Source organism: Lissotriton vulgaris, chromosome 3_1 (genome assembly GCF_964263255.1).
Source record: "Lissotriton vulgaris chromosome 3_1, aLisVul1.2, whole genome shotgun sequence".
Taxonomy (NCBI): Eukaryota; Metazoa; Chordata; class Amphibia; order Caudata; family Salamandridae; genus Lissotriton; species Lissotriton vulgaris.
Genome location: NC_141689.1, coordinates 792,306,550 through 792,328,611, shown reverse-complemented (window position 1 = coordinate 792,328,611; position 22,062 = coordinate 792,306,550). Strand labels below are relative to the sequence as shown.

General features: G+C 41.5%; 1 protein-coding gene across 4 annotated transcripts in view; it reads right to left on the bottom strand.

The window, feature by feature from the left end:
- Window positions 1-22,062, bottom strand: part of GRAMD2B (GRAM domain containing 2B) — a 463,109-nt gene that overhangs the window by 360,100 nt on the left and 80,947 nt on the right. For 2 of the 4 annotated variants that reach the window (XM_086961100.1, XM_086961099.1), the window contains exon 2: window positions 20,039-20,161. The exons of the other annotated variants lie outside the window; for them this stretch is intronic. In XM_086961100.1, the coding sequence (XP_086817226.1) occupies window positions 20,039-20,161 (123 nt within the window). The remainder of the gene's footprint in view (window positions 1-20,038; window positions 20,162-22,062) is intronic. 4 annotated transcript variants of the gene reach the window in all.

Here is a 22,062-nt window from a genome sequence, read left to right as displayed (position 1 = left end):
GTCCCTACTGGGTATCTCCAAGGTGAAACCAGGCATCCCCGGCGAATGTGGGGGGCCGTTGTAGAGATGAGGCAAGCTAATGCCCAGAGTTGCCGAGTGTGATCCCTGGTTAGAGTAGGCACTGAGGCAAGAATTATCGTGTCTGCTGACCCTGGTCCACGACCCTGCCGCGTCGGGAATTGAACCCTGGTCCCAGCCGTTCTCTCCTCCGGGGTCTGCCGCCTCTAACCAGTGAGCCACAACACTCCACAGAGTAGTGCAGTGTTGTTTGTCTAGTGTAGGGAGTCCTGCTGAGGTACTGTTCTAGGGTAGTGCAGTGGTATTTCAGTAGTGTAGGAGGTCCTGCTGGCGTAGATTTAAGGTTTAGGGTAGTGTACTAGTGTTTCAATAGTGTAGGGGATCATACTAAGGTACTGTTTTAGAGTTTCGGATACTACACTGGTGTTTGGGTAGTGTAACAGGTTTTGCTTGGATAGATTTAAGGTTTAGGGTACTGCAATGGTGTTTGGATAGTATAGGGGGTCAGGTTGGGATACTCTTCTAGGATAGTGCAGTGGTGTTTATGTAGTGTATGCGGTCATGCTAGGGATAGTGTTTTAGGGTTTAAGGTAGTACAGTGGTATTTGGGTAGTGTGGGAGGTTCTGCTGGGGTAGATTTAAACTTTAGGGTGGTAAAGTCGTGAATAGGTAGTGTAGGTGGTCATGCTGGAAGTAGATTAAGAGTTTATAGTAGTGCAGTGGTGTTTGGGTAGTGTAGGAAATCATACTGGGGTAGTGTCACTTCAAGACTACATGTACTTATTTGTCTGCAAAAACATCAAGCATGCATTCCATATATTTCAGAACTGCATTTTACTATTAATATTAAACTCATTTTGGAAACACATAACCAATGACTATTTTCTAATTCTACCAAAATGTGAGAACACAAAACTTTTTTAACCAATTACATGTCGGGAAACACATGAATTACCAAAATGTTTCACTCAGAGTGATTCCTAAATACACAGACTCACTGTGTGATTCTAGTCAAATAACAAGATTTCTTATAAATGCAGTAGTAGGATACTATAGTGGGGCTTTGGGAAGTTTAAGGGGTCCTGCTGTGATAGATTTAAGCTTCAGAGTAGTGAAATGGTGTTTAGGTACTATAGGTAGTCATACTGGGATAGTGCTCTAGCATACTGCAGTGATGTTTATGTACCGTAGGTGATCATGCTAGGGATAGCGTTTTAAGGTTTAAGGTAGTGCAGTGGTGTTTTGTGTAGTGTAGGGGGTCGTTGTAGGCTACTGCTCTAGTAAATAAAGTGGTGTTTAGGTATAGAAGCAGGTTGTGCTGGGGTAGATTTAAGGTTTAGAGTAGTAAAGTGGTGAATAGGTAGTGTATGTAGTTAGGCTGGAGGTAGATTAAGGGTTTGCAGTAGTGTTTGGGCAATGTAGGAAATCATACTGGTGGAAGTGTCACTGCAAGTCTACATCTACTTATTTTTCTGCAAAATCATCAAGCATGCATTCCTTTCTTAAATTTTTATTGACAACACAACAGTAAAAAACAGATACAAAAAATTTCCGGGAGGAGGACTGAAAATAACAAGATAGCTGCAGAATGGATAGATCAATAATGAATGTAGATGAAATAAAGCAATCATCGAGGAACCGGAGCAACGACAGAGAGACGAAACAATAAAAAAAAAAAAAACACAATAGTGCAATCAAATGGTTCGGACTTAGGTACACCTTAGATACATTACCATTTAAAAGAAATTACCCCAGATTTTTTCAAATTACCTAAGGGATCGGACCCCTCTTAGCTTTGTCAGAGCTGCCTCCATTGAATATATTTCGTTGACCAATGACCACCACTCCATGATATAAGGTGGTTGCTGGGAGATCCAGGCACGGGTGATGGTTAATTTGGCACATGAAAGTAATATAGTAACTAGGGCCTGCTGAGGGAGAGGTATGGAGTGTATGTCTAATAGTACCGATATAGCTGACAAAGGTGGTGATTTACCTAGTTTTATTTTCAAAGCCTTATCAAAGGCGGCCCAGAACTCCCTTAGAGCCGGACTAGAAAAGAACATATGTTGTAAATCGGCCCCAGCTAAATCACATTTCGGGCATTTAGTGCGGTCACAGTATGAAACATTCGTGGACCATTTAGACATTACTTCAGGTGTGAAATAGAGCAGATAGGTAGTTTTAAATTGCTGTAGCCTTAAGCTTGATGATTGAACAAGATTATTCAGATTGGAGAGAGAAAAGGCAATCTGTTTAGATGTAATATTACATCCGATCTTCAAACTCCATTTCTCAGCTAATCTTGTGCAATCGCCTGTCTTGTGAGCATTGAGGCACTTATAGCCTTCGCTAATTAGAGATTTCGTTTTTGATGAATAAAAACAATCCCAGATGTCAGAGTCAACAACTTCTAGAATTTTCATTTTGTGTATCAGAAAATCATGAATTTTTATATACTGAAACCTCATTGTATTGGTCAGTTTATATAAATTTTTAAGTGCCCCGAAATCTAAAAAGCCCTGTGAACCATAAAGGTCCCCCAGTGTTGTGATGCCATGAGCAGACCATATACTTGCTCTGCCATCATTAAAAATCCCGGGAAGGCCCGGATTTCCCCAAAGCCGTAATTTAGCATGAAAAAAAGAAGTGTTGCAAAAGGTCAGGATGTCTCGGGCAGTCTTAAATTTGACCCTTTTGTAGTAGTTCGGGTCATTTAGCCTTAGGAGGAACATTCTGGAGTCTGAATTTAGTATCAAGGTATGAAAAAAAAGTTGAGTATCAGAATTCAACAAAGAACGTAAGCGGCCTATAAATGTGGCCCAGTAATATATTTTGAAATCCGGGAAAAAAGCATGCATTCCATATATTTCAGAACGGCATTTTACTATTAATACTAAACTCATTTTGGAAACACATAACCAATGACTATTTTCTAATTCTACCAAAATGTCAGAACACAATACGTTTTTAACCAATTACATGTCGGGAAACACATGAATTACCAAAATGCTTCTCTCAGAGTGATTCCTAAATGCACAGACTCACTGTCTGATTCTACTTAAGCAACTCTATCCCTTACTTTTTACCAAGACACATTTACCACTCTACAAGACTTTAGGTGACTCTACACATTGCACAAAATGTTCTACTTCACATTAGTATAGACTGCTTCTATCAGAATGATTCCTAAATGCACACAAGACTCACTGTGTGATTCTAGACAAACAATACTATCCATTTCATTTTATCAAAACACATTTCATAGTCTAGAATAAATACTGCATTTTTATGTAGAAACTTGATTCATTTTTTAAAATAAATAAAAAATAACTGGTTTCTAATTCTACCAAAACATGAGAACAGCATAGTTATGTGTCTGCAAGCACATAAAATACACAAATGCTTATCTCAGAATGCTTTTTAAATGCACACACACTCACATTAAAATTATAGAGAAAAAAATGTATTCCCTGCACTTTAGCACGACAAACACATTAGTCTGATTAAAATTAAAATGCACCACATACATTTCCTCAAAAATTAATAACTCACCTTTCAAATTGTTTTTTAGAATAACACATATATAAGTCACACAGGTGAAAGGTCAGATAGACCGGTCTTAAAAGCCTATCAAGCAATGGTCCCCCCACAATTTCTGTATGGAGCTGAGGTTATTTATCTCAGTGGCAAGCCCTCCTGGGATAGTGAGGAGGGAAATATATTAAAAAGCTTATTCGCTCTGCCAAAATCCTCTAGGGTGCAGGCAGCACGACTGGAGCTGGGAATAACCTCCTGGGCTATAACAGCTTGTATGAGCCTTGTACGCTTCTGGCAGCGGTTGGGAGTAGGGGAAATCGCTAAAATCTCCCAATGGCCTAAGGAGGAAATTACCATTAGTGAGCTCCCCTGGGCAAAAGAGGTGAGAGCCTCAATATGCAAGGCTTATGGGGTGTTAGATTTGAAGATATGCTTGCTGCAAGACCCCATAATATTTGGGAAAAAAGAATTAAAGATTCAAGGGGTCAATATGTCCCGTAGTTATGATCGGGAATACCTTGCTCAAAAGACCTCGGTAGCACACATGAAAGTGGCTCGGGAGAGCAGTCAACACTTCCCCTACGTGGATCGATTACCCAGCCATAGTCTGAGGCGAGAAGTCTTGAAAATGCAAATTGGCATAAACCCAGGCTAAGCAAATAACGGGGTTCGAAACCTAATGATAGGATGTAATGCGAAATACACTTGCACTTTAGGAACCACCTGCGATATTTTACATATTTTATTAGATTGTACAAGATTTTTAGACTTTCGAAAGGAGTTTTTATGTCCGATTTTGAAAAAATATAAGATTACGCACAGAATGCAAGCTGCCACTCTTTTGGTAGAAATGGAGAATTTAGATATAGCCTGTGTGTTGGGGAAATATATGAATAAAGTTAGGCTGTTCCTCAAATGCGCAGAAGAACATGTATAGTGCAGCCCTTATCTTTGAATAAAGGTAGAGATACTAAGGGACAACAGTAGTAAAAATTGCATTCTGAAGAAGTTATATATAGGAAAAATGTTAGCGATCTTAACAAATAAATGTTATAATACTCCGTTTTAAAAGGAACAAGAGAAGTTAAATTACATGTGTCTTGAGGTGTAATTGTGGTTTTAATATTATCATGTTATGCTGCTGCTCTTTTTCTTGCTGAATATTGCCATGTTTTGCTGCTGTCCTTTCTCTTATCACGGAATGTGGAATGTACTTTTAAGATTTTAACAAATCAAATAAAGTTTTGTTTGACTGACTGACTGACACACAGCAGATATTCTTATACAGAATCTCTGTTTTAAACACCTCTGAAAAGAACCAAATAATGGCACAGTTTACCTCTCATTTTGAACACATATACACCTTCCCATCAAATCACATTGCTTCCCTCATTAATTCAAAAGCAACTTTCAATTGGTTACAGATTTTGACCCTTTCCAAACAACATAAATTTCAACCCTACCCCTAGTCTGCCTTCTGCCTGTTACCATAGAAACAGTTCATGGAACACTTAACTGAGCACACAGGTCAAAAGTTCATCACACAATGTTGTTAATCAAAACAGCAAGTGTGCTTGACTTTTCAACATATCAGATTATCTTATGTAACGTTTCTTTCAATCAGTTTTTGTTAACCAATAAGAATCATGCTTTTAAAAAACAGAAACATGCACCCTAGTTTTCAGTGTAGAATGTAGTCAAACAACCAATCATTTCTATTCTTTTTTCAAAACTGTATCTTATCCACCATTTTAGAAAAATGTTACTTCTCAAACTGCCATTTCATTTACAGAGACCATCTGAGTGCATTCAGACCTCCCTTCAAGATGCTTAGAGTGTGGATTGTGGGACACAGCTATATTTCCTGGAGCCAAAGGTATTCAGAAAATAAAGGAATTCACAAAGACCTAGGTTTACCAAATGTAGACATTAAATTGATTGGACAGAGATGGTTAAAGTGGCACCAATTGATGCCATTGGTTAAATCATTTTTGCATCTCCAACACCCTGACTTCATAATTGTGCACTGTGGTGGCAATGACCTAGGGCACGTTGACTGGGGTAGGTCTGGAAATGCTTATGAAGGACACCTTTGGAGAAGTGATGTCACTTTCCCCCAAACTGCCTTTGTCTATTCTAACATATGCCAAAGGCAGAAATGGAACTGGTCCAATCAATTTTGTCCACAAATTGAGAAAGCTAGGAAACATGTGAATACATCTGTTTCTGCTTTCCTCCGAGACTATAGAATGGGATCCATATACCACAATAATCTGTCTTTCAATACGGATGGCATCCATAGGAGAGATGGTGTACATTTTACAGATGAGGGTAACAGAGTCTTCCTCTTGAACTTTAGACTCTGCATCAGTATTTACTTGTAGGTACTAAAATCTCTCAATAAACACAAGTGCTCTTTTTAGAGCCACCTAACAACTAAACGCATAAGCTTCATGTATATCTGAATAATATTATTTGTTTTTTTGCTTGAAGTCGCGCACTCATCATGCTACAGTCGTGCAGCCAACACGTACAAGTCGTGCACCATATGCGCTTGTCGCGTACCCTATGGGTTAGACGTCGTGCATTCAACGCGTGCACACCAAGGGCCGCACTGAACGCCGTGCTCGGTGCGCAACTCCTAATTTTACAGTAAACTTTTTTTGCCCCTATCAGTAATTTTTATTACCCCCGGGGACCCCATCCCCCGGGGCTTATATAATACGTTGGAGACCGTGGGGGGACCCAAATGCCCCCACGTTCCCAGCCGGCTCCCCGCATCCTTCGGGAACCAGCATTGCTTTTCCTCATGGGGAGCAGCTAACATGCTGCTCCCCCTGAGGAAAAACAATCTCCTTTCCTATTTGGAAGAGAGAGAGCAGCTTTCCTGCTCTCTCTTCCAAATAGAAAATCAGTTTGCAATGACAGGGTGGAAGTCGCGAGGCTCTCACCCTGTCATTGCAAATGGGAGTGTCCCGGAACACTGCAGGAGCCGGCCACACGGCCCCCTCCCACATTTTTTAAAATCTCCGGGGTGGTGGTCCCCGGGGCTGGAGGGGGCCTCAGAGCCCCCCTCAATTAATGTTTTGAAGCCCCCGGGGATGGTGGTCTCCGGGGCTGCGGGGGGCCAACATGAGCCCCCGCATATATTAACTAACAGCCCCGGGGAGTGGCGGACCCCAGGACAGTGTGGGGCGGATTGGGACCCTCCCCACACTATTGTTTTAAAAATGCCCCCGGGATTTGGCCCCCTGGGCAAATTTAAATATTTAGCGCGGGAGACCATGCTTCCTTTTATTTTTATCGGATGCGCAGATCCTACGTGCATCCCGCAATTTAAAAAATATATATATATTGACTGTGGAAGTCCTTGTGGGATCCCCTGAGCAGGCCTAGGAGCTCAGGGTGTGTCTACCCTGCCTCCTTTTTGCGTTTTGTTCACATATTTCACAGACTTCTTCAACCTCGCTTCTACCGAGGCATAAAATGGCTGCCAACAGTTCCTGGTTTCGAATATTTACAACCGCTTGACAGCCAATTAGCATTGAGCGCGTGATCGGAACGGGGCGCTTATGCTAGGATGCCAATACTCGCACAATTCGCGGATCCACCGCGCCCATAGATATATATGTACTTTTAAATGTAATTTTCTCAGAAACTACTGAACAGATTTTCACCAAGTAACCAAAAGGCACGAGTCTGAACCAAGGACTACATCTCTGCCAAATTTGGTGTAATCCCGTTCAGCCGTTCTGGCTTTTGGCCTGTCTAAATGTCCTATGGAGAATTGCATGGGGATAACACGTTTTCGGACCCCCCTTTTTTCTTGTCCCCCGCTTGACGAATCACCCCCAAACTTTCAGGTAAGGAGTGGTACTGAGCTGGCCAAAGGTTTGGAAAATTTCACGTACATTCATCACCACCAATTCTAACTCAAGCTATTAATGCCAGTATTAAGACAACATTCCCCAAGACCTCTGTGCAATTAACGATCATCCCTATCTTCAAAAAAGGGGATAGTCAGGATCCATGGTGTTATAGACCGATTTCACACCTAGATTTCATGGACAAAGTGGTAGGGCGGGTCTCTTGGAGCGCCTTCAAAATTGGGCAGAAGAGACCCAGATTTTGTCAGACTTCCAGTATGGTTTTCACGCCGGGCTCGGCACAATCTGAATTTGTCTATTTTGATAGGCAACTATACTAGAGCAAAAAAGGGGAGTCTTTTCCTGACTTTTGTTGGCCTCACCGCGGCTTTTGATTCAGTCAGACACATTAGCCTGTGGGAGGTCCTTGAGAAAGTAGGGGTCGACCCCCAAATAATAGTTTTTTAAAACTGCTGTATAATGGAGTTACTGCAAGTGTGAGGTATGGTTTGGGCAGTTTCCCATTAGGAGAAGGGTCATGCAAAGCTGTGTGCTGGCCCCTTTTCTTGTTAACCTTTACATTAACGGACTGAGCGAAGCTCTACTCTAGAAATGTAAAGATTTTCTCCAAGCTGGAGGCCGATTTATACCCACACTTCTTTATGTGGATGATGCTGTGATAATGGCACATACTCAAATCAGCCTCCAGAGAGCATTGGATGGGTTTGGGGACTTTATGAAGGACTTAGGATTAAACACTAACATCTCAAAGACGTTTGTCTTGAGATGCAGACAAGGGACTCAGCGGATGCAGGAAATGTTTATAGACGGTGAAAAGCTAGAAACTACTAGAAATGTTTCCTACCTGGGAGTGCTATTTAATCAGCATGATCGATGGGCGCAAACTATTTCTTCAAAATAAATGGCACGCACTAGCTCAATAGCAGCCCTGACAAACTTTGCGAAAAAACTAGGTAGGAAACCTCCCGCAGAACTTCTGCAAATGTATAAGGCTAAATGTGTCACAATGGCAACTTATGGAGCAGGGATCTGGGGGTTCGCAAACGTTATCCCTCTACAAACGGTTGAAAAACGCTTTTCTCAGGTACATTCTTTCTGTTACCCTGAGTACCTCCTCGTATGTTTGTCACGAGGAGCTGGGCCTCTATTATATTGTTGATCTTATAACATTGAACCCAATACTCTTGTGGCACAGAGTTTGGTGTAAAATTAAAGAGAGAGATCCTGAAAGATACTTTGTGATTGGAGGGGTCTCTAACGATCCCTTGGATTCATTTTGTTTATGATTTCATAAAAGACCTGTGTCATCCAGAATATTTCTCAAACCCGATCTCCATGTTCGAGATCCCCAGAAACATTTTTAAAAAAGAGGGTCTCCACCTACTGGATTCCATCAGAATGGCAGGAGAAACTTCTAAAATTAGTGTAAGGCAACATCAGTTTTTACAAACAACTTTGGGGATGGAGCCTTACCTATCCTTTGTACCAGGGACATTTGTCAGATTTCTCTTAAATAGGTTTAGATTGGGAATTGTACGCAGATTAGTGTCTTTATCGAAAATTAACGATTGGTCCCATGAACTGTTACCTTGTCCTTGCGACAATATCTCAGAACAATCCACCATCCAATTAGTCCTGCGCAATTACAAAAAAAGCTACTAGTAACACAGCAGACTTAGTACTCTTCCCACTGGTTTGTAAAAAATCTCTATCCAGTAGGTGTCGAGTACATGTTTTGATTGGTTGAATGTGAGAGGTATGAATGTGAGATGCTTGAAAATTATGAATGATAGTTTGTATGAGGTTTTTTATCCCACTCCAGTGTCCTTTTCCTGAATGTTTCTTGATATATTATGTTGTATTTTGAACCCCAGTATTAATGCAATAAGTATGTTAAAAAAACTTTTCCAAAATAAATTGCTATTGAGTAGCTTTCTTGTACTGAACTGTGGTCTTTACATTTTTGCAATTTACTTTGTTGAAATCAAGTATCAGTATTGGCATTCCCCTTTTTTGTTATATAGCTAAAGCACTCCAGCACCTTAGGGTGAAGTTTGCCCTCTATAAAATTGCAAACAAATATATATTGAGTACCTCTGTGGGCATGGCGTACGCACAGAAAAGGTGTAGAATGCACTTGTGTGTACGCTCTAACTGCCAGTCTCAGCGGTAACTGCTCTGCATAGAGGTGATTGTGTATGCAATGCATTTTATATAGGAGTAGTGTTTATTAAATATACTGTACATAGGCTCCCAATTTCATTTCTGATAATAAGTTCATACTTTCAGTGTTCAGTATTAGCAACCTTCGCTTCACATTAGTCAAAACAAAATGAAAATACAACGTAACAAGTATATGACACGATTTGAAGGAAAATTGCTAATACGCAAAGACTGTCATATCATATTCAATGTAGGTTGTGACTGTGGCGCCCATTTGCAGTTCACTTTCAACAGTCCATAGAATACATCAACAGTGCATCAGCTAACATGTCATCTTTTCTGCATGGTACCAATAAAGCTTTTCATTATAAAAGGTTATGGGGAGACAAGCATGGCTGTTCTCCCCAACCTTCATGCACTCACCCTCTCACCTAGGGTAATGTAACACAGCATCACTCTGCCCTGAGCAGCCAAGGCCATGAAGCCCTTGCACGAATGAGAAGGGGCCTGCGTCCTTCCGCCATGGACACTCTAAAGTGCAATGTTCATCTCTGCACTCACCCTGGTGCCCAAGGCAACATAACGTAAACTTCTAGCAGCATAAAAAAGGTGGCAGTGCCCGATATCCTTCCGCTCTCAGGGGTACCGTACACTTCACCACCCTGACCTGCACTCTTTCTCTCACGCAGAATTACATACCAGAATCTCATTCTCCCCTAGCACCCAAGACTCTGCACACACACTGAGGCCACCTAGGACAAGTTCCTACACTGTAGCAGTCTAGCCCCGGTCCAAATTAAGCTTTGATGAGTGCTGATGGAGTGCTTTCAGCATGCTTTTTGGAGCTCATCCTCGAACCTATACACCTCTGCCCTCACTGACGTCATAGCACCTAGGGAAATGAATAGGAGAGTGCTAGTAAATCCAGCTCTGGCTCCCACCGACCCCTCGCATCACAGGGAGGGGCAGTGTGATGTCAGAAGTGGAGGAGGCATCACTACTTACTTCCCCAGGACTCTACAGGGCCTGTGCCTTTAATTTACTGTCCTTATTTTTAAGCCTCTGAGAGGCCCAGATACAGTTTCAAGCTCGTGAGACACACACACACACACACACACACACACACACACACACTCTCTGATTCCACCTCACTCTCTCTCTTATGCTTTCACTGTGCACTAAACATTTGTACAGCCAATAGGTTTGGCACTCACACTTGAGCACTGATGATAGCAATACAAAATACTTGCTGCAGTGCAAAACAATTAAAATAAGGATTCCTTTGTGTATATAATGCACTAAGGAGAGAGATTTTAACATGGGGTGGCATGTACTTTTCAAAAATAAAATAGCCCCTCGTGTTCCAGGTCCCGCATTATTAAAGCTTGAGCTATTGGCATTGTAAATGACAATGCCTTCTTATTAATTTGCATCGGTGCGTAAATAAGCGCTTTGTAATTATAGTCCATGCTTATGAGAAGCAAGGCTGGCAGTCTCTTTTACTGCCAGCCTTGCTCATCGTAAGCAAGGACTATACGTTCAAAGTGTGTGCTTATGCACCGATTGCAGGTTTGAAAAACAAATGAATAAAAGGCATTGCCATTTACAATGCCAATAGCTCAAACTTTAATAATGCGAGACCTATTGCATTGTAAATGCTTGTTTTTTAAATCAGGGGTTAGGGCAGTGTCGCCCCACTATGTTTTTACTCCAGCTACTGGAAAATGAGCATGTAGCGTGGACAATAGCTATGTTTTTAAAGAAGGTGCTTCAATACAGGAAATGTTGTATAATTACTGAGTTGTAGTTGGAGTATCTTGTATAATATCAATTGAGTTTTCTTTTAATGTTATATTGCTGTGAATATATTACGAATGAAAATGTTTTTTATATTTATGTGCCTGTATGCCTGTTTTAAAAAAGCAGGGAAAGAAAGCTTTCCTTGATTGATAGATTGAAGCCCATTTTAATGTGAAAGAAGTATAGTAATACATGGACTTTTTGGGACTTATATTTGTTGAATTATTCCTTGACAGACTTAAGTGAATGTTAAGCCAGTGAAATGTCAATGTGCACATCAGAACCCCCCCCCAAAAATTGTAAAAAATAAATTGATGACTGACCAACAATTGGTAGTATTTAAATTTCTTTTGGTTGTTATGATCAACATCCCACTCATTGACTAGGTACTCCGCCCATTTCCATACTCTAGAGATGCAAGCTTGGCAGCACCATCCCAATGTAAACCTCTTGGTCACCCTGAACAAATGACCCCGTAGACGTCAGAAGCAGATGCCAATAGATGAACGTCCACATGAGTATGAAGTGAGGTGATCACACCTGAGACATTCAAGGAAGAGATCCTTCTCTGATTTGAGTTAGTATTCTGAGAGGCAAGTGTCTGATGTCTTTTGAATCTAGACAAAATGGCTGTGTGGTGTTGGTGACCTGTGCGGATCATATAAACGTGGAGATTGTTGCATTTTTCCCGAAACAATGGGACCATCCATAGGTCTTTCTCCACAAGACCCATCGGAAAGTTCAGATAATAGGACAAAGTGTGGTAAAATCAACTAACAACTGACCTAAACAGCTTCCTTCTAAGCTTTTGACCAATTATCCCCCATTGCTACTCTACTGCTGGGCCCAGCAGCTACAGCATGTGACACATTGTGGGCCTGAGATCTTTTGAGAGATTAACCCACAAATGCCTGCAGAGCTGGTGTTATCTGATTGACAAACTGAACACTTTGTCTACTTGTTATTGAACCTTAATCATTTTTGGAAGATCCTATTTGCTGATATGCAACATACTGTTCATTAAAGATGATTGTGTGCTCACTTCTTCATGCGCTGCCAAGAGCCATGATACACAGCTCTGCCAACACAAAAGTTGAGCTGTTATATCACTAAGGATAAAAGAGTCTCCAAGGCATAAGTGAGCAAACGTCAGAACTCATCATTGTGTCTGGCATTATGATTCTGTGAAGTATACCAGGTTGTTTGGGGCTCAAGGGCTGGAGGACAAATTACATATGCGTTTTCAGTATTCATTATTGTTCCCACCTTGGTCTTGAATGAATTCGTCCTTCTTTCCTCTTTGGCAATGTTTATCTAACAAAGCAAACCCTGCCATATAAGTGAATAGTCCATTTTATTTGTCGCCCGACAGGAAACTGATTTCAACATGCGTCCTTGTGTATTCAGCACGTACTTCTTTTGTTTATCAGGAAAAAACATTGATGGTTGTTAAAACGTGCCAAGCCACACAAAAACATGCATTGATGGGGTCACAAGAAACAAAATTCCTGTTTCTGTATCTGCTTAGGAAATGTATCTTTACAATGACACTTGAGGCTTTCAAGAATGCTGCTATACATGCGATACTATGAATATTTAACGTCTTTACTATACCGTGGAAACTCACAGGCACAGTGTGACATGGGAAATTCAGTCCCACGCGACCCTCTAAGGTAATCACAGGGTCGCATTTAGCTTCAGCACAAGCTGAATGGTGCCAGCTTACAAGGTATGAAAGAGAGGAACAGGAACTTACAGTGGAACATTGTGGACTTAACCAACTCACTCCTGAGACACAAACATATACATATCATAACTGCCACTAAAAGCACAATTTGTCCTTTTTGACCTAAGGAAAGACAAACAAGCATTGGCAAAGTCAACAGGTTTCGCTTTAAGGACTATTTGTTTTGCAATGCCATCTGGTGATGCTGCATAGCCAAAAGATAACAAATATCAAAGAAAGGCTCCACTGCACACCTGTAGTGGTATTGCATTTTGTAGGCGTGTGTTCGTGTGGCATGTCAGCATTTGTCATTATGCATTTGCGCCTACAATATGATGCAAGCAACTTTTTATAAATTTACCGGTCCAAAATAGTAAATAGAATACAATTAAAAATAAGTAGCATTAATGCACTTTTTTAAGGTTGAGGGGCAAGATGACAGCAATTTGTTGTCTGGTCTAACTACCCACAATGAAATAAAAAATATATAATAATATGTTTAAAAAAATAAAATGACTGTGGGCATGAAGCAACAGGAGCGGTTGAGGGAGGAGCAATAAGGAGTGGGCGTGGGAAGGAAAAAGCTGCACACGAGGGAGAGCAACATGGGGGTAAGGGAAAAGCACATGAGTGAGAAAGCAAAATGAAGCGCAGGGGGACAAAGTAAGTTTGGTGGGAGAGAAGCACACAAACGGGTGCTTGCAACACAAGGTAGATGGCAACATGGAGTGCAGGTTGCGGAGAAGCATGTGAGGGAAACAGTTGTAAAACATATGAATTCTCATGCAATGCTTAAGCCAGAAACAAGAAAATTAGCTCCCTATATTTGAGCATTGGAAAGATAGAATCCAGTCAATCAGAGAGATTGTAGAGGCTATGATCCAGGGGCAGGACAAACACCAGATGCACAAGATGGGACAGTTAATCCCATAGAAAAAGAACCATGAAAATCCGAGCAACAGTAAAGCCAGCCGATTGTAATCAGTGGGTGGGCTGTAAGCCACTATGAGGTATTGGTAAGCACACAATAGGTTTGTTCTGGTAGACTTGTCCTAAAAGTTGGTCGGCTTCTTAAACACTAAAAGAGGAGTTATAGGGTTCTTGTAGGATTTAGGGTCCAGATATTTAGTCAGCAACTTTAATTTATTTTTGTGAGTTTCATCTTATTTAAAGCAATATTGTAGTGTACACACACAAAATGGAAGGTGCACACAATTAGAGTCACAAAGAGCAGTGATGTATTAAATGTTTTCTTCTTTATTTAGTAAAGTTCATTGGACATAGGCACAGCCAACGTGTTTCGTTCCATCTGCCTTTAGGAACTTCGTCAGGGCAAAAGAATATAAATCTGTACTGTTGCCGATGTTGGATACGTTTATAAGGATCAATCCAGTAGTCACCAAATGTGGGTCAAAGTCTTAAGATCTGAAAGGACGGCGTCCTCACTAGGAAAAAGATGGGATCCTAAGGGTGTCGTCTCAGTAGGCCAGGGCTGTCTGATGTCAGGTATGCCATAAGTTGGTAAGCACAAATGAGTTAAATATCCAAACGAGTTCTAGTATATCTCGTGGGGAATTTTTTAGTATGGCTCATTACTTCGTTTTCCAGGAAGAGCCAATTACGTGGACGTAACCGCCACCAGTCCGTAATCTGGTAGTGTGTTCGTGGCAATATTCACCAAGCACCTATTATAGGGTGCTCCTGTCACGTAGTTCCGTATCCCGTGGCGTCCTGGAGTCGACACTCCACGAACGGTTATTGCCACGAACACACTACCAGATTACGGAATTTGTCGTACAGCAGTGGTGAGTGATTTCCACACTAGCGCCTGGTTCACAGTGCATGTTTTGGTTGAAATTGTGGTATAAAGCCTTACCCCATTTTTGGACTGCGCATCAATGTTGTTATGGAACATCATACATTTTTCATGAGGGTACAAGCCAAAGTAGAAAGAGTTGGCAATTATTTTGCAACATTGAAGGCCCTGGCTCAAAATTGTGATTTTGCTGATCTCGCGGACTGCCTCATTCGTGAACAACTTGTGTGGTGCACAAACTATCTCAAAGTGCAGGAGAAGTTGTTAGCCAAAAGTCCTTCTCTCAAGAAAGCAATTGATATTGTTGAAAGTATGAAACACACTTCTTGTTGGGTTAGGGAGATGCACAACACACCAGGTACCACTAATGGATCAACTCCCAGTGTTGTGGAGGTTGCTGATTAGGAGTGTGAGTATAGTGGGACTAATATGTACATGGGAGCTGTGCAAAATGTACTAGCTTGTTCGGGTTTATTGAAGGGATTCAAACACACAATAATGCTTAAATCTAGGGCAAAGCTTATTGTACACCAATTAAGGAGGGTACCCCACCTCATGTTAAAACCCATACAAGAGGAACTTGATAGACTACAGCGTTGGAGAGTAACCGAAGAGATTACATCTTCTGAATGGTTGGCTCCAGTTATTTTGCCCTAAAGGATTGTGGAAACAAATTCAGGATGTGTGTTGACTTGAGGGACCTAAACTGAAGTGGGTTTGTATTATTACTTGGTGTGTGCATCGTTGAGGATTCGTTCAAGGATGCATACCGTAATATTCTGATATTTCTTTTACATCATAAACTCCTGATGTTCTCTGTGCAGGGCTGTCAATGGTAACTTCAAGCCCTCTTTTTGGGCTGACTTCTTCCCGGAGGACCCGATTCACAAAGGGCCTCTGCACTCGTGATAGAAGCCCTGCAGTTGTGGCGGGGGCCCTCACTCGTGACGGGTTCTCCACAGGGAGAAACTGCAGTTCGGAGATCTAGCTATGAATGCGGGTCCCCCGTTATGACTGCAGGACATCCACCACTAGTGCAGAGGCCATTTGTGAATCAGGACTGATGTGTGCTCACAAAACTGTTAACTCTGATTGTAGTCCCTCTTAATCACAAAGATATCCTGGTATATCTTTACCAGGATAATTGGTTGATTCATATCTGTTAGATTTAGGGGTCTCTATTTGGCAGAGGTAGGTACCTTTAACAAAATAGGGACCCTTGCGTCTAGTCAGAGTAAGGGGGTACACTCCTAAAATAATGATGTAAAATGCTACACTTTGAGGTCAATGTACCTTAGGATGCATAACGCTATACAACGAAAGTATTGCAGGGAAGGTGATGCATTGGTTCCTTACAAACAAGAACGGTGAAGCGTCCGGTCCCTACTGATGCTTAGGGGATGCATTGGTTCTTCTCAGCGTGGGGAGGTGTTGCCTCGGTGTTTTACTGCGCTTCTGTGGCGATGTGGCCCGCAATGCCGTGATGCTATGAAGATCTGATGCAATGAACAAAATGGCGTCTTCTCCTTGATTCAACATGATGCATGCACGCCCGACGGTTGTGCGGCGACTCAACGATTCTTGTCGCGACAGGCCCTGCGATAATCTTCCCGGTAATGTGGCAGCATCTGATGCGACGAAGATCCTCTTCTCCAGCAATGCGAGGCGCTTCGGCAACGATGTGGCAGCGGCGACATGCTTTTGCAGCGATGCGATGACAGCTGCTGCGGTGGCATCACGCTTCTCCGATAATGCGGGGGCATCTGGTGCGAGGTCGATCCTCTTCTCCGGTGATGCGAGACTCTTTCGCGTTGTGCGGCAACAGCGGCTGTTCGGCGACACGCTTCTTCTTCGTGAGTCGTGCTTCCAGCTCCTTGCGGCAAGCTGTCCCTCAGAAAGCCCAACGCAACTGCAGGCCCTTCCAAAGAACTCTTGGGGAGCTGGTTGGTAAAGTCTGTTGTCCCTGAGACTTCATTAGGAGGCAAGCTCTATCTCAAGCCCTTGGAGATACTTCACAAGTTGAATGAAAGTAGTACAAAGTTCTTTCTCCTCTCTTTGGCAGTCAGGCAACCACTGCAGGCCAATCCCTCACTCGTAGGGGTAGTCTCTCCGCAGTCTCTCTGGTTCCTCCCCTCAGCAAAGGTTTCTTCTTGTTTCCCAAAAGTGATCTAAAGTTCTGGGGTTTGGGTCCCCCTTTTTATACACAGTTTCAGGCAGAGAGGCCTTTGCCTGGTCCAAACCAGTTCTGGTCAGTCCAGGAGCACTCTCTTTACATGACTCCTTCTTTTCTTTCACAGTGAAGGGAAGGGACATCAGACACACCACAGGAGGAGGAGCCAGCATTGTGGAGGGAAGGCACAACCCTATTCAGGTCCCAAGTGCAACTCCTCCCTCCCATCTGCAAGCAGATCTCTCTATTCAGCCCTGTGCTGACTCACCCTGTCTCCTGGAATCCCCCAGCCCCTGTCTCTCAAACTCCAGACAGGCATACACAACCTAGCAAAGGCAGGCTTGGATGGTTAGACAAGAAAATACCTACTTTCTAAAAGTGGTATTTTCAAACACAGAATGTTAAAACCAACTACACTAAAAGATGTATTTTATCATTCTGAGTTCAGGTATACTAAACTCTACCTAGTTCCCTGAGCCAGTTAGGATTATAATATGTAATATTCAAACTGCCCGTTCTGGCCTATGGGGAACAGGTAGCCTTGCAATAGTGAAAAATGAAAATGGCTGTAATTCACTATTAGGACATGCCACACACACCAGGGCATGTCCTACATTTGACCTACAATGCATCCTGCCCTTGGGCCTACTATAGGGGTGACTAATATGCAGAAAATTGAAGGTTTAGGGGCTGGCAAGTGGGTGCACTTGCCCAGTCAACATGGAAGTACCAGACTGCACACAGGCTCTGCAATGGCAGACCTGGGACACACTTTTACCGACTGCTTCTGTGGGTGGCACAACTAGTGCTGCAAGCCCACCAGCAGTATTTGGTTTACAAGCCCTGGGCACACTCAGTGCATTGTACTAGGGTCTGACAAGTAAACCAAACCAACCAATCATGGAATCACTAATCCATACATCAATTTACCACAGGGAGAGCATATGCACTTTAACCCTGATTAGCAGTGGTAAAGTGCCCAGAGTCATAAAACCAACAAAAACAAGTCTGACAAAATACAGGAGGAAAGCAAAAAGTTCAGGGATGACCCTGAAAAAAGGGCCAAGTCCAATAATATCTCATCAAAGGTTATTGTTCAGGAATGCACACAGGAATTTTGTCAAGTTTCTATTCATTATAAACATTTTATCAACTTCAATAAATCCCTTCTTGCCCCAATTCAGGATTTGGAATTTACTGGTACCCAATTTCAGACTCATCTGGGGCTGGTGAATCTACCATAATCTACCATAAGTAAGGGTGGACAGGATTCAAACTGTACTGTTTGAATTCTTTCCAGTAAGAGTTGACAGGATTCAAACTTCAAACTTTAGATTCTGTGAAAAAGATGGCAGCTTAATGAAGGGTGAGGTAGAGGTAGAGGATGAGAATAGTTTCATCATTAATCTTCCTACACCAGTGGACATTACAAGTAGTACTACACTTTGTGAAAGAAGAGTGGCTCCAAGAAGACAAACAACTAGATCTTCTATACATGTATGTCCACCTACACAATGTAGAACACATTTCTACATCCAAAGACGTAGAAGGCAAAGATTAATAACACTAAGACCCGGGCCTACTCAAACATACTATGAGGCAGGTGCAACACCCACATGAGGAGAATTTGTGCACATTGAAAATCAATGTTAGATGTACAAAATAAGCAGTTGGACTCTATTATTATAATTGCCAGAAACATCAATGAAAGATTAGCTTCCACTATTAACAGCATTAATAATTTAAACAAGCCATAATATCATTATCTGGGGCAATTCACAAGGAGACACAACAGAATGAGAATATCACCATATACTTTTTAGAATACAAAACTATGGTAAGAATGTTGAGAAATTTGATGCTGCTACAGGAGTGCTTGGCAGGCAAACCATATATACTCAACATGAATTGGCAAACTGTAGCAATGATGTAGATAAGGCCTTGGGGCAAGTTACATCATCAATGAAACTGCCGCAAACTATGCAAAGACTATTTTATTTATTATTATACATTATAGAGCACTTATAATGCACTTAGCTTATTAATGCTTGTTATGTTTATTCGGCGAACCCATTCATTAGCAGGCCTTATTTTATCATGAAGTGGGTTTTGTGGTGATAGTTCCACCTCCTCATAAGAGCTCTCTAATTCAGGCTACATACGAAATCCCTTTCTGAATGCGATGAAAAATTGCACAAACTGTTATTATTTTACAGGACACATCAGTTGAATATTGCAGAGCACCACTACTTTTGGGAAGGCCGTGAAATCTAGCCTTAATAAGTTAAAAAGTGCGCGCTATTACTTCTCTAGTTCGAGTTTAGAGCAGTGCAAATCTATATGTTAAAAAAATATAAAAACATTTTAATAAATAAGTCTTCTCTTGAAATGCATTTGTACAGGCCACAGTGCCTGAACATGTATGAATCGTGGGTTGAATCAGGAAATTGTGGTACATAAGGTCTGTTATGAAACAGCCTGCTTTGCATACAATTTTTAGAGTACTGGCTTTTCCTGATTCTATGCAAATTGTCTGTGGCACATGGAGGACAAATTAAAAGTGTGCCAAAAACACAGCTTATAACCGGGGGAAATGAGCCATATGGGAAAAAATCTAATGTTGCCTACTGCAAATCTTGTGGAGCATTAGGAAATACAATGTCTCTGTCAATGTTAATCAGCATTGCATACAAAGAAAAGTGGACAAAATGGGAAAGTGAACTTGATTAAACACCTCCTGTTCTGGCTACTACTGTGGCTACTACACTCTGATAACACATTGAGGGTAAAAGGTGAAGGAAGCAAAGTATCTCAATATGTGTGGGGATAGAGAAACTCATTTGTGTGTCCATAGGCAACACTGGAGCTAAATCAGAAGTAAGATTTAATATACCAGTGCTGCTCAGCCTTAATCTTACCACACATCTCCTCCAGATTCCGCTGGAATACAGTCACTCCGACTCTGAGATGCCCTCTGTGTCTTCTCCTCTGATGGTGTAGAGCAAAAACCATCCTCCTCCCCACAGCATGCAGGGCAGCCACTGTAAAAAAATGTGTTTCTTCCGCTTTAGTTTGCACCTGCTTACCAACTGCTTGCAGTTGTTGTTCACTTGACAATGCAAAAATCTGTTTTTGGGACTATTCGCAATTTGCAAATGGTTAATGCATGCTATTTTCGAAACGCAATTAGAGATTCATAAATAGGTAATAACTATTTTGCAGTTGCAAAATTAGTAAGATTTGGTTCACTACTTTTGTGAATGGAACTGAAAATCACTTTGATACATGTTATACTTACCTATTCGCAGTCACAAACCTGTTTGTGACCTGTTTGTAAGTTGCAAAACCTTCATACATCTGGACCAATGTGTATGTTTGGAGAATTAATGCTTGCTTTTAATGTGATTTAGGTACCATAACTAGGACTCTGTCAGAAACTAGGCCAAAATCAGCCTGCATTGACATCCGTTTTGCAGTAAATGTGACTTTTAAAAGTACATTAATGAGTTTCCTATGTGCATGTTTCTCTTTTGTGTTTTTCTTTTGCAGCAGGTATGCAAAATATAATTCCTTTTTCTGGTGTTGCTTATTAGCTGTGTTGGACTATAGAAATGTGTGTACCCCTAAAAGGAATCATGTGCTGAATGTTCCTGTAGTTGCAACATATTCCAGGACTTTGATCTGGTCTGCTATAGGCAGCCACACTGTGAATTGTTTTCACTTGTTGCATAAATGTCACATTATTTTTCTCATTTCCTATGTATGATGATAAATTAAAGGTGTTCCTAAATGTTTATTTGACGTATCACATTTCCTTGTCTTATTATTAGTTTATGTGGATTAAATATTATTAGTACAACTAGTCTTTCCAATGCTCTCTGCTCCTGAGTAAGAAACATTACACACATTGGATGTTTTAAAGGCAGTAAAAATGTATATTTCAAGAACACAGATTTTCAATGTAAAATTTGTTTGTTCATTTTGGTGTTTTTTTTATCATACTCAAAAAGCCTCTTTGTCTATCTTGAGCAGATGTATCAAGAATGTATTTCCTTAGCCACTAGTGCACAAAATGTGGTCCTGCCTGTAGTGGTTAAGGGTAGATACATTAGGTGCATGGCTGTCTCCTGAGCAGAAGCATGTGGATCCTCAATTGCATATATTTGTAAATTGGCCACTTGGGCGACGTCATCTACTTTTGCTTCCCTCTATAGATTTGATATGGTCAATAAGTACAGTGTTGGCAGCTGTTATGTCCAAGGCAGTTATCTTCTCCTTTTTTGCAGAATTACTATTAAATATTTTTTGCATTAATGTGGAAGTTATGTCATTCTTGGAATCATGTTGCCCTGTATTGCTCTTGCATATTCTCATACACTAAGTAGTGGTCAGCGAACTGGGTAAAGCAGTAATACATTGATTACTCATTGATAGTCCTCATCATTCCCAATACCATATTCTCGTACAAATACATACATCCCTCCTTCCCTACATAGGCTATGCAGATGCCCACCATATACATTTAAAAGGTAAAAGAACTGTGCAAGCAAATTAGTCCCTTGTGGGCGTGTCTGCGTTGTGCTGTGGGTGTGTGCTGGGGGCGTGACAAACGCTGGGGGCGTGTGGTACATTCCGCCCTTCATGCCATGTCTCATATCGTGTGCTAATCCCACCCTGCTCCCTTTAAATACCCCCGCACCCCATAATCATAACCCACCTTTACTCCTTAAAATACCCCAACATCCTTAAACACTAACCCATCTTAACCCTATAAATATACCCTGTACCCCAAAACCCAAATCTAACCCGAAACCCTAAACCCTAAAAAAAACCCTGTACCCCAAAACCCAAACCTAGCCCTGAACCCTATAAATACCCCTGTACCTCAAAACCCAAACCTACCCCTGAACCCTAAAAATACCCCTGCACCCCAAAACCCAAA